The sequence below is a fragment of the Cynocephalus volans genome, chromosome 1, assembly GCF_027409185.1.
Source record: "Cynocephalus volans isolate mCynVol1 chromosome 1, mCynVol1.pri, whole genome shotgun sequence".
NCBI classification, from domain to species: Eukaryota; Metazoa; Chordata; class Mammalia; order Dermoptera; family Cynocephalidae; genus Cynocephalus; species Cynocephalus volans.
Window position 1 is genome coordinate 256296636 of NC_084460.1, and position 11838 is coordinate 256308473.

Genomic DNA, 11838 nt, shown 5'->3' on the forward strand with positions numbered 1-11838 from the left:
CTTTTCTTTTTCTGAACATATTTATAGTAGCTGCTTTGAAATCTTTGAGCATCTGAGGATGCTCTGAAACAGTTTTTTCCCCCTATGTATGGATATTACTTTCCTGTTTCTTTGAATGTTTCATAATTTTCTGTGAAAAACTGGACATTTCAGATAATATATTGTAGCATTTTGGATTCCGATATCACCCTCCCCCCTCCAAAAGTTTCTTGTTGCTGTTTTTTTATTTGTTTAGTAACTTGTTTGGGTTTATTCTGTGAAATTTCTCTCCCTTCTGGAGTATTATCTGATGTCTTTTGCTTGTTTGTTTTATTTTTAAACCTGTCTTTCAAGGAACTGTTCCTCATCTACATAGCTTAATAGTATGCCATTGATTGACAGAGATTGTGTTCAAACACCCGGAGCAAGTGAGACTTCTGTCATCTGCAGGTGGATCTGCATATAGGCAGGGGAACACGTTCAGGACATTTTCACATCTGGCCCAGGTTTTGCTTTCCAGAGGGTCCTTTGAGTCCCCTGTGTGCACATGTGAAGGCATTCTCAGGAGTGTGAATAATTTGGGACTGCTGCTTCTCCACTATACATGTAAACAGCTCCAATCAAGAATATGATTGCCCCAACCAGGACTGCAACCTTAGGCAAGTAAAGTCAAGCCATTGGCCCTCTCCCTCTGGCCAGCCTTTGGGAAGTCACTTCCACCAGCAATGCCACTTAGCTTGGGTATTGTTCATCATTTCAAATCAAGTGAGCCCCTTTTGAAGGTGGCAAAGAAGCTGCAAGTTCTCACAGCCTTCCCACCTGGCAGAACCTTCTCCCCATAGACCAAGAACAGAGAATACGGTGAAAGCAGCCTCCGGCCAGACACAACACATTCCCACTGTTCTTACCTGAAATTCAGCAGTATTTTAAGCATAAATGCTTCTCAGACTGTTGTATGGCTTTATTCAATTTCCAAAGTGCTAAAATGGTTATTTTTGTAAATTTGTCCAGATTTATAGTTACTATTGGGGGAGAGGCTTTGCTTTGCTCATCACGAGGCTGTAGCCAGTAACCCTGTCCTCTCCTTTTTTCTGAATCTTCTTTTTTCTTCATCTCTGTTTTTCCTGTTCTGATCAATTTTGATTTCACTCTCATTCGTTTGTCTTCAGTGTGGGGAACTGTCCTGGAAGGCAGCCCTGGTGGCTCAGTTTCAAGAATTCATGGGGTCTAGACAGCTCCAGCCTCTTCAGTCTTTGTCATAAACCCCTGGTACTTACCCACTATTGGATTAAGCATCTGCTTTTCTCAAATTTCCTCACTGCTTTCTATCAACTATTATGTACTTTGGCTCTTAGGTCCATCAGATGCTTTATGTTTTCTTCTTTCTCTACCTTTACAGATGCCAAATTCTTGCATGTTTTGTGGCTATTGAAGGCTTACCTTCACCTGTTTAGTTTCTGGTTTTCTGAGAATACCTTGTCACCTAGGTTTCTTGTAAATGTTATCCATGGGACTTTGATTTTTCTGTTTAGTTACTCATTCTGTTTTTATGTGGGATTCCGAAATATTCAAAAACTATGCCACTGCAATTCCATTGCCATCATCTTCTTGGAATTCTGAGTCTTTTATGTTGTTAATTAATGTTTTCTAGTTTTATTCTTAAAGATACTCAATGTTCCTTATTAGTTTTATTCCTAGATATATGATAGGTTTTATTGCAATTAGAAAAATATTTTTCTCATTACATTTTCTGATAGGAACACTGTTGGCTTTTGTATGTTGCTCTTATATCTGGATTCCTTACTGACTTCTTTTAGTTTAAAATTTTCTAAGTTTCATTTGTATGTTCTAGGAAGACAGTTGTGAAATATATGTGGATAATGACATATATCTTTTCTAATTTAAACTCCTGAATATTCATGTACGTCTGTACTTATAGAGCCAATTCTTTCTTATTAATATTTACATATTATTCACTTTTATTATTCTACCATAATTTATGTAAATAGTTTCTTTCTTGACATTTAGGTGATTTCCAAATGCTATTAGACAGTATGTTATATTTTGCATTTATATGAGTTATTCCATATATTAAATTCATAAAAATAGAATTACCAGGGCAAGTGATATATCCCTTTAATAGTGTCCTCCAAGTTATTATTATTAATTTTAATAAAATTTTAATAGACTTTTTTACACTGCGTGTCTACTCTGTCGTCAAATCCTGTTAACTCCAACTTTACAATATTTTCTACAATCTAGTCAATTCTCACAATTGTCATTGATTCACTCTGGTCCAAGACACCATCACATTTTGGAGCCCAGATTATTGCATAATGTTGATATAACTAATCTCCCTGCTTCCACTCCGGTGGAAAAGTCTATTCTTAGTACATTATTCTCAGTTTATTAATACATTCAACCTAGCAGCCAGTATGAGCATATGAAAATGTAAGTGAGATAATATCAGTATGCAGCTCAAAATCTCCCCCTGGTTTTAGCCAGATACAGAATAAAAGTCAAAATCCTTAGACCCACATGGCCTTGCATGACCTGCTCTCTTTTTATCTCTTTTACTTCGTCACCTATTACTATTGTCCAGCAGGTCTTTTTCAAAAATGTCTTGTTTTTCCTCTCAAGTACTGTGTTCTTTCTTTTGTGTCAAGAAATATTTTCTTTTAAACCATATTGTTTTCTTGTTTATTTTATGTTTATTCATCCTTTTTATTTTGAAAGCAACAAATACCTGTTTTGCATACCTCTGTCCTCAAATCTTACCTGGCTTGTTTATATCATATGATTATAATCATTTTACTCTGGGCTTCCAGGGACATGTGCCCTACCCACCTCCATTACAGAGGAATCAGAATCAGCTGAAGCAGCAGCAGCAGCAGAAGGAGGAAGAGGAGAACATTTTAGTGCAAACTTTTAAGCGTGTATGCTTTTCTGGAAGGGAAAGACAGCAAGATTTTTGTTGAATATTCAGTGGGCTCAAGTTAAGGGACACTTCTCTAGGTTTAGTTGCTCACTATGTTAAGGTATTAGGTGCACCACTCTGGGAGTAATTTCTCCACTTTCTCTTCAGCCTCTTTGTACTTCCATCTCATTACTGCCACAGGACTTTCACTTACCCCAGGTGCTAGTATCTGCAGAGCCCTTTTACCATCTTTATATTTTGCCTTTTTAGGGCAGACAGTAGGCTTCTCAGTGATGCATTCCTTATTAGTCTCATGGTTTTTCCTGTTGTCTATCCCTAAAATAGGAGAAATGACATGGAATTTGGAGTCTGCCTTCCTTTAATCTCAAAAGACAATGCCATTTTCTTCCGGAAGTGAATGGCAAGCTTCCTTGAGTATCTTCCTTTAATTTAGAGTTCTATTAAAATATTTTTCAGTGTTTGTAGCATCTGTTATTCTTCCTTTAGCTTTAAGCACCAATGCAAGTTTTCCTTATTTTTACATTTTTTTTGGTCAATTTAGTTGGGATTGGGAGGAAGGGAGGCAAACAGTGATTTTTTTTTTTTTGTCCCTTTAAACTTCTTTCTTAAAGTATCTGATATACTCTGGTGCTCAATACATATTACTTTCTATTATCATCCAGTTGAGGTGCAAGTCAGCACTAAAAGTACCTACAGGTGGCCATTTAAACATTCCAGTATGCCTAGTGAAAATTCAAAAATTTAACACAATGTTCTTATCACTTATCATAAAATGAATGAGTGATTTATCTGTGTAAAGCTTATATCAGAAAAGTAGAGGATATCCAAGAATTGCATTGATAAAGTTAGCACTTGTTGACACATTTTGGAGCATAATAGACTTTTTCTAAGATAGTGCTTCCCCAGCTTCACACTCAGATATCTGACTCAAAGAGCCACAACTTCATTCTCAAAGTGGATGATTCAGTGAGCAGCTCTACATAAAAGCTAGTTGGAAGCAGAATTCTAAAGAACAGCATTGGTATGATGCATTAAGATATCCTATATAAAATTTTAGACAAAGTTTATCTTCTGAGCTAGATCTTACTACGAAAAATTTCAGCAATTTGGTATAGGATATCAGATAACTACAGCAGTGTACATTTTATCACGGGAGAGAAATGAAGAGAAATGTGCTTTATCAATAATCTTCAAACTGGGGTAGGATACGTCCAAGGGATATGAAAGCTTTTTAGGCAAGAATAGGAATCATTTCAAAGGAATCAATTTCCGTATTCTCTACTTCCTACTTTTTCCAAAAATTGATTTGAGTGAGAACTCACATGAGTTCATAACAGACCTTATCTCGTTTTACAAAATAAAGCCACACACATCTCAAATGGCACACACTCTGAACTCCAAACAAAGGGGAAGACTTCATTGATTTATTAATCAAGTTACCACAACCTACAGGGAATTTCTCTGTCTTCTTGGTATTGTAAGTGAAAAGTGGGTTAGGAATGTGGTGTTTTGGCCCATGTTACGATATTTTGAATTCAGGTATATGGTAGACTGTGATGCTGAGACTGATGATGATTTTCATTTAAGCACTGGGCTTCTTCCATGCCCCCAGCTATTATTAATGAATACATGCACTTAAGGAGAGTACACTAAAAGCAAAGAAAAGAAAGCATTACTAAGAAATATTGAATGTTAAAAGCAGTCCTTTCATAGATTTAAGCATAAGAAATTCTTTCTAGCAATTCTCATTATTTATCCTTAGGACATGTCATTAGCTGTAAAGCAAAGCATCTTTCAAAAGCCAAAGCAGTAAAATTTACTGGTACTGACTTTTTAAAATGTAACTGAAATTTCTGTTGATGCTTTTTTTTTTTTCCCCAATTTTTTTTTTAAATTTTATTTTGTTGATATACATTGTGGCTGATTATTGCTCCCCATCACCAAAACCTACCTCCCTCCTCCCTCCCCCCCTCTCCCCCAACAATGTCTTTTCTGTTTGCTTGTCGTATCTCTGTTGATGCTTTTATTTATTTTTTTAATTATAAAAATTCCTCTTTAATCAAGGCTTTTAACACAGAACAGAATAAATGGAAATATTTTTCTTGAATAAAATGGAAAGTTTCCAATACATTGAAACATAAATCTACAAGTCACCATACATACAACACCCAGCAGGAAAAAACAAAACAGCAAGTTTACATAATCCTTTAACAGCCATGGTCTTATTCTCAGATGCTTCCTCCATCTGCCAAGTGTGTTCTGCTGGATACAGAGCTCACTGTGGCTCCTGGGGTCACACTCAGCTGAGGCTGTGACCCACAGAGAACTCATCTGGCTGGACTGTTGTGGTGTCAGCTCTGCTCAAAAAGCAAAGCAGTTACCAGTACATTCAAACAGTGTACTGAACATCCTTTAAATATCAAAGTGAGAAACAAGAAAGCAACATAATATTATCAGAAAGATGTTAGAAAGTAAGGACAGCTGTGTAAAGCTTGAGGCTGAAAAGGAGCTTGCCAGCTTCATTTCTTTGGCTTCTTGGGTAGTGGTCGCCGGAACAGCAAGATATGAGGTTCTGGTTCATGGATCATATAATGGACCCATCCCTGACTCTGCTGAACACCAAGATTCCTCCATTCAGATTCAGACATCAGATGGGTTTTAGGGACCAGCTTGGCTATGTCCTTGGGCAACATGACGTGCCGGTACTCGAACTCCTCGTCATCATATTTGTCCGAATAGTAAATTTGTTTGTGTGACATGATCGCTCTGCCTGCAGGCCTTCAGCCCCGTGCCGCCGACCTCCAAACAACTCCCAGCAGCACGCCTCTGTTGATGCTTTTAAAAGACACTTTATATAATACTCACCAATCAGACTTCCACCCAATTTCTTTCAGATTTGGTGGTATTAAGCAACGTATTTAAAACCTATTTTTTATTAAGTAAATATAATGAATTATTTATTCCAACTACAATTAAGTCTTATTTCATCTTATAATTTAATTTTCTATCTTCTTTTAAAAAAATAAAAGGACTACTCATACCAATTAATGTATTGCAGTATATGCCATTTTTCATTAAAGAAAAAAAAAAGTTGATTACTATTCATCTCATTAAGGTGCTTCACCAATAAAATTTTATTTGTTTAATAATTACTAACTTTAAAATATACTTTGTCGTTTGATCAGTTGTATGCTAATAATGATTATAATGACAACCCATTCCAGAAGATTTTTAATATTTGTAGTCTTATGATCCTAAGAAATAAATATAAAATTTAAATCCCAGTTAATATACAGGTTTTTATTGTAGGTTCATTCAGCAAGTATTTATTCAGCATCTCCTCTGTGCTAGATACTTTATTAGTTTCTTGGGATATGTCAGTGGATAAAAGATATTACACACACATACCTGGTCTCCTGAAACTTACATTTTGGGGGTAGAAGGAAGCAAATTATGAACTGTGTTGAAAGGTAGAAGTACCTTGGAAAAATCAATAAGTAAAGCAGAGTTAGAGGCTGGGAAATGGGGGTTTGTAAGAGGAGTGATGTGGGGATTACAGTTTTAAATAGGGTGATAGGGATAGACTGTACTGAGAAGGTGACATTTGACCAAAATTTGAAGAAGATAGGGATTTTTCCATTTGGATAGCTAGGGTTCCAGGCAGAGGTGATGGGTATGTTAATTAGCTTGATTAAATCATTCCACATTGTATACATATATCATAGCATTACTTTGTATCCCATAAAAACATACAATTATAATTTGTCAATATTTAATGAAATAAATCTAAAAAATAATATAAAATAACATAAATGTGCATTGTGGTATGCCACTGAAGTTCTGTGATTTTTTTTTCATATGAAGCCCTTCTGTGGCAATAGATGACAAATATACCATTGACCATATTTTCTATACAACCACACTGACTTCAAATTCATGACTAATTCAGTATGTTCAGCACTACACTATGTAATCATTTTTCATGGCCCTTTACTAATTCCTCCTTTATCCCCCTCCCCCTCCGTTTTTCTCATATCTGGTAACCTCAGTTCTGTTCTGACCTTTTGAAAGGTCACTACATTGTTGTGATTGCTGGATATTTCTTTTTTTAAATTTATTAGTTTATTTTTTAGCTCCCACTTGTGAGTGAGGACTTGCAGTATTTCTCTTTCTGTGCCTGACTTATTTCATTAACATGATTTCCTCTAAGTTCATCCATGTTGCGGCAAATGGCAGTATTTCATTGTTTTTTATGACAGAGTAATATTCCATTTTGTATATATATATATACACCACATTTTCCTTTTCCAGTCATCTAATGATGGACATTTAGGTTGATTTCAACTCTTGGCAATTATAAACAGAGCTGTGATAAACATGGGAGTGCAGGTATCCCTTTGACATGATGATTTCCATTTCTTTGGGTATATACCCAGCAGTGGAATTACTGGATCGTATGGCAGTTCTATCTGTAGTTGCCTGAGGATCCTCCATAGCATTTTCCGTACTGGTTGCACCAATTACAGTCCCACCAACAGTGTAGGAGGGTTCTCCTTTATCTGCATCCTTGCCAGCATTTGTTATTCTCTGTCTTTTCTAAAGTAGCCAGTCTAACTGGGGTGAGATGATATCTCACTGTGGTTTTGATTTGCATTTACTGGATGCTGAGTGATGTTGAGCATTTTTTCATGTGTCTGTGGGCCATTTGTATATCTTCCTTTGAGAAATGCCTATGAATAGTTTATCTGTGTGGGTGCAGATAATAACTTGTGAAATTTCTCTTTTAATTGCATTAGTTTTCTTAGAGAAGTGGGACGTGAGGTTATCTACTTTGAATGAGAGTCAGAGGAGATACTGTGATTTAAGGAGAGATAAGGTGTGAAAGTCATCAAGAAGAGCAGAAGAGGGATTGGATTAAGGATGTGTTGTATGATTGCTGGGCAATATTCAGGATAAGATTAGTCATGAATTTGAACATTTTTAATACTTAGAGCCATGTGATCATAAGAAAGAAAAATAAAATTTAAAGATTCCAATTTATGATACTTTTTTTATTGCATATCTTTAAATTTTGGAAAATTAGTCATGAATTTCAAGTTAGTGTGGTTATATAGAAAATATGATCAGTGGTATATTTGTCATCTATTGCCACAGAAGGACTTCATATGAAAAAAAAATCACAAAACTTCAGTGGCATACCACAATGCACATTTATGTTATTTTATATTATTTTTTAAATTTATTTCATTAAATATTGACAAATTATAATTGTATGTTTTTATGGGATACAAAGTTATGCTATGATATATGTATACAATGTGGAATGATTTAATCAAGCTAATTAACAAATCCATCACCTCAAATAATTATTTATTTCTCCTGTCTACCTGAAACATTGTATTCTTTGACCAATGTCTTGGGTTATTTGCTTTCTTGTTATTGAGTTGTTTGAGTTCTTTATATATTTTGGATCTTTGGATATATATTTTTTGGATATTAACTTCTTATCAGATGTATGGTTTACAGATTTTTGCAAATACAAGGGTACTTCAAAAAGTTCATGGAAATATTCACATTATCACTCAATTTTGTTTTTCCATGAACTTTTTTAAGTACCCTCAAATTTTCTCTCTTTCTCCAATTCTGTAGGTTACCTCTTCATTTTCTTTGTTAATGGTTTCCTTTGCTGTGCAGGAGTTTTTTAGTTTGTAATCCCATTTATCTATTTTTGTTTTTATTGCCTGAGCTTTTGGGGTCAAATCCAAAAAATCCAAAAAATCATTGCTCAGACCAATGTTATGTAGTTTTTTTCCTTATGTTTTATTGTAGTAGTTTTACAAATTCAGGTCTTAATTTAAGTCTTTAATCCATTTTGAGTTGATTTTTGTATATGATATGTGATAAGGGTCTAATTTCATTTTTCTGCATATGGATATCCAGTTTACCCAACACCATTTGTTGAAGAGACTGTCATTTTCTCATTGTGTATTCTGGGCACCTTTGTCAAAAATCAATTGACCATAAATGCATGAGTCCTTCTCTGTGCTGTCTATTCTCTTTGGTCTGTGTGTCTGTTTTTATGCCAGTACCATGATGTATTGATTACTATAGTTCGTAATATAGTTTGAGGTCAGGTAGTATGATGCGTCCAGCTTTGTTCTTTTTGCTGAAGATTGCCTTGGCTATTTCAGGTCTTTTTCAGCTCCACATGAATTTTAGGATTTTTTTTTCTATGAAAAATGACATTGGAATTTTGATAAAGAATGCATTGAATCTGTAGATCACTTTCAGTAGTATGGACATTTTAACAATTTTAATTCTTCCAATCTGTGAACACAGAATATCTTTTCATTTATTTTTGTCTTTGATTTCTTTCATCGAAGCTTTGTATTTTTCGTTGTACAGATCTTTTTCCTCCTTGGTTAAATTAATTTGTAAATATTTTAGTCTTTTTGATGAATGGAGTTATTCATGGAATTGTTTCCTTAATTTCTTTTTACATAGATTGTTGTTAGTGTGTGGAAACACTACTGATTTTTTATGTTGATTTGTATTCTGCAACTTTGCTATACTTGTTTATTAGTTCTAACAGTTTTGTGGTGGAGACTTTAGAGTTTTCCATATATAAGATTATATTGTCAGCAAACAGGGACAGTTTCACTTCTTCCTTTTTTATTTGGATGCCTTTTATTTCTTTCTCATGTGTAATTGCTCTGGCAAGAATTTCCAATACTACATTGAATAGAAGTGGTGAGAGTGAGCATCCTTCTTTTGTTGCTGATCTTAGAAAAGAAGCTTTCAACTTTTCACCACTAAATACAATGTTAGCTGTGGGCTTGCCTTTATTGTACTGAAGTACATTTTTTCTAAACCGAATCTGTTAAGAGTTTTTAATTGAGAAAAGCTGTTGAATTTTGTCAAATGCTTTTTGTGCATCTAATGAGATGATCATATAGTTTTTGTCCTTTTTTCTGTTAATATGGGTATTACATTTATAGATTTGCATATGTTGAACCATCTTTGCATCCCTGGGATAAATCCCACTTGATCATGGTGAATGATCCTTTTAATATGCTGTTGAATTTGTTTTGTAGTATTTTGTTGAGGATTTTTGCATCTACATTCATTGGGGATATTGGCCTGTAATTTTCTTGTAGTGTCCTTGTCTCTCTTTGGTATCAGGGTAATGCTAATCTCATAAAATGATTTTAGAAGTATTCCCTCCTCTTCCATTTTGGAAATGTTTGAGAAGGATTGGTATTACTACGTCTTTAAGTGTTGGGTAAAATTTTCTTTGATGGAGAACTTTTTCTTGCTGGTTCAGTCTTTTTGTTCTTATTTCTCTGTTCATGTTTTCTCTGTCTTCATGATTCAGCCTTGATACATTGTATGTGTCTAGGAATTTATTCATTCATTCCAGGTTATCCAATTGGTTAGTGTATAATTATTCATAGTAATTTCTTACGATACTTTTTCTTTCTGTGTTATTAGCTATAATTTTTCCTCTTTCATTTATGATTAAATTCATTTGAGTCTTCTCTCTTTTTTTCTTACTTAGTCTAGCTGAGAGTTTGTCTATTTTAACTTTTTTAAAAAATCCAACTCTTAGTGTCATTGATCTTTTTGTTATGTTTTTCTAGTTTCTATTTCTTTTATTTCTGTCCTGATCTTTGTTATTTCCTTCTTTCTGCTAAGTTTGCATTTATTTTTCTTTTTCTAGTTCCTTGAGGTGTAATGTTAGCTGTTTATTTCATATCTTTTTTCTTTTTTGATCTAGACATTTATTGCTATAAATTTCCCTCTTAGAATTGCTGTTGCTGTATGCCATAAGTTTTGGTATGTTGTGTTTCCATTATCATTTGTCTCAAGATATTTTTTGATTTCCCTTTTTATTTCTTCTTTGACCTGTTGGTTGCTCAGGATCATGCAGTTTGCTTTACCCATATTTGTAAAATTTCCAACTTTTGTCTTGTTGTTGATTTCTAGTTTTACACTACTGGGATCAGAAAAGGTAGTTGATATGATTTCAATCCTCTTAAATTTTTTTTTGTGGCATAACATGTGATCTGTCCTAGAGTATGTTCCATGTGCACTTGAGAATGTATATTTTGTTGCTGTTGGATTTAATGTTTTGGATATGTCTGTTAGGTCCATTTGGTCTAAAGTGTAGTTTAAGTCCTGTGTTTTCTTATTAATTTTATGTGTAGATGATCTGTTTGTTGCTGGAAGTGTTCATTGTTGAAAGTGTCAAAGTTCGCTACTATTATCATATTGCTATCTATCCCTTCCTTCAGACCTATTAATATTTGCTTATATATTTAGGTACTCCAATGTTGGGTTCATATATATTTACAATTTTATATCCCCTTGATGAATTGGCCCTTTTATCATTATATAATGACTTTCCTTGTCTCTTTTTACAGTTTTTGACTTAAAGTCTATTTTGTCTGATATAAATATACCTACCCCTACTCTATTTTGTTTTTCACTTGCATGGAATATCTTTTCCCATCCTTTCATTTTCAGTCTATGTGTGTCATTAAATGTGAGATGAGTCTTTTATAGGCAGTCTGTAATTGGGTCTTCCTTTTTTTAAAAAAAAAATCCATTCAGCAAAATTCAATTTAATTTTGATTGCATACAGCTCTGTACTTTTACTCCGCCCCTCACATTTTATGTTTTTAATGTCAAAATTTACATTATTTTGTAATTCATGTCCCTTGATAATTTATTTTTAGCTATAGCTGTTGTAATAAATTTGTCTTTTACCCATTGTACTAGAGATAAAATTGCTTTACATGCCACCATTACTGTCCTAGAGTGTTCAGAATGTGACTCTGTCTTATACCATTGAGTTTTGTGCCTTTATATATTTTATGTTATTAATTAGCAGCCTTTTGATTCAGCTTAAGGAACTCCTT

General features: G+C 34.1%; 1 protein-coding gene across 1 annotated transcript; it reads right to left on the reverse strand.

Moving 5' to 3' along the window:
* Positions 1-5398: 5398 nt before the first annotated feature.
* LOC134364478 (cyclin-dependent kinases regulatory subunit 1) lies at positions 5399-5691 on the reverse strand. Its single transcript, XM_063080393.1, has one exon. The coding sequence runs from the start codon at positions 5674-5676 to the stop codon at positions 5437-5439; it is 240 nt and encodes a 79-aa protein (XP_062936463.1). The 5' UTR covers positions 5677-5691; the 3' UTR covers positions 5399-5436.
* Positions 5692-11838: the final 6147 nt, after the last annotated feature.

Coding starts and splice junctions, on each gene's coding strand:
- LOC134364478 (XM_063080393.1), bottom strand. CDS start 5,676: ATGTCACACAAACAAATTTACTATTCGGACAAATATGATGACGAGGAG.